Genomic DNA, 908 nt, shown 5'->3' on the forward strand with positions numbered 1-908 from the left:
AGCTTGGGCCCTCTCTTCCTCATCTTTCAAAGCCTCTTCATACCCAAAGTGGAAGGCACTGGAATCCAAGTGGTTAATCCTGGCCAGGAACTCCAGGACTCTCATCTTGCTTGCTTCAGCGTGTGCTCTCAGACCCCACAGGAGCTCATAGCATGCTGGATCACTGCCGGGCACTTGCTGATATTCCAAATACTTCAGCTGCACCAAATCTTGGGTGATGAGCTTCTTGGGCTCCCCAAATATGAAGTGCCTCTTCCCAGCATAGATATTCATCTTACCCAGGAAATCCCAGATGTCTTCCTCTGTGGTGCAGTTGCCCTTCATGAAGATCACATCCAGGAGATTCATCAGGAGACCGGTCTTGGAAAAACCCCTGCCATGGTGCAGGATCCCATTGTGGGGGAGATTCATCTTGCTGACAAGGACATAAGAATGCTTGGCAGTGTTGTCTTTCTTCACGTCAATACCAAATACCACCTCCATGCTGTCAGAAGCACTTTTGAGGATCCTGAGGAATCAATTTTGGTACTTTTTATCGATGATCTTCAGCATATTTGCTTTCTTAATGGGCTTTTTCATCTTACACATGTGTAACAGGAACTGCACCAACAGACCTGTCTGCCTGGTTAGTGAGTGTTTTCCAGACCGCACATTGGAGAGAGGGGATTGAGAGGAATTTTGCTTTTTCCGAATTTTCCCAAGGGCTCTTTTGGATGATCTTGTGGGAGAAACACCTACAGGTACAGTGGTGGTGGCCAGGGCCCCCTGAGGACTCTTGACATGGTTACAAAACCTAGCACCGGACTTTCCCTTAGCATCAACCCCAGGACCAGGATTGGAGGAAGATGAGAGTGCTTCCATCATGGTGGCAGTGACCTGAGCACCCCTCAGATCCTGGGTGCCATGCT

The 908-nt window shown here is 48.9% G+C and overlaps 1 protein-coding gene across 1 annotated transcript; it reads right to left on the minus strand.

Moving 5' to 3' along the window:
• Nucleotides 1-6: 6 nt before the first annotated feature.
• On the minus strand, nucleotides 7-906 carry LOC104994693 (melanoma-associated antigen B3-like; the record flags this gene model as incomplete). Its single annotated transcript, XM_010848350.1, is given in 1 exon segment — nucleotides 7-906. A coding segment is annotated over 1 exon segment (900 nt), but the record flags the coding sequence as incomplete, so codon positions are not given.
• Between the last annotated feature and the right edge of the window lie 2 nt (nucleotides 907-908).

The sequence above is a fragment of the Bison bison genome, unplaced genomic scaffold (genome assembly GCF_000754665.1).
Source record: "Bison bison bison isolate TAMUID 2011002044 unplaced genomic scaffold, Bison_UMD1.0 scf7180017850073, whole genome shotgun sequence".
NCBI lineage: Eukaryota > Metazoa > Chordata > Mammalia > Artiodactyla > Bovidae > Bison > Bison bison.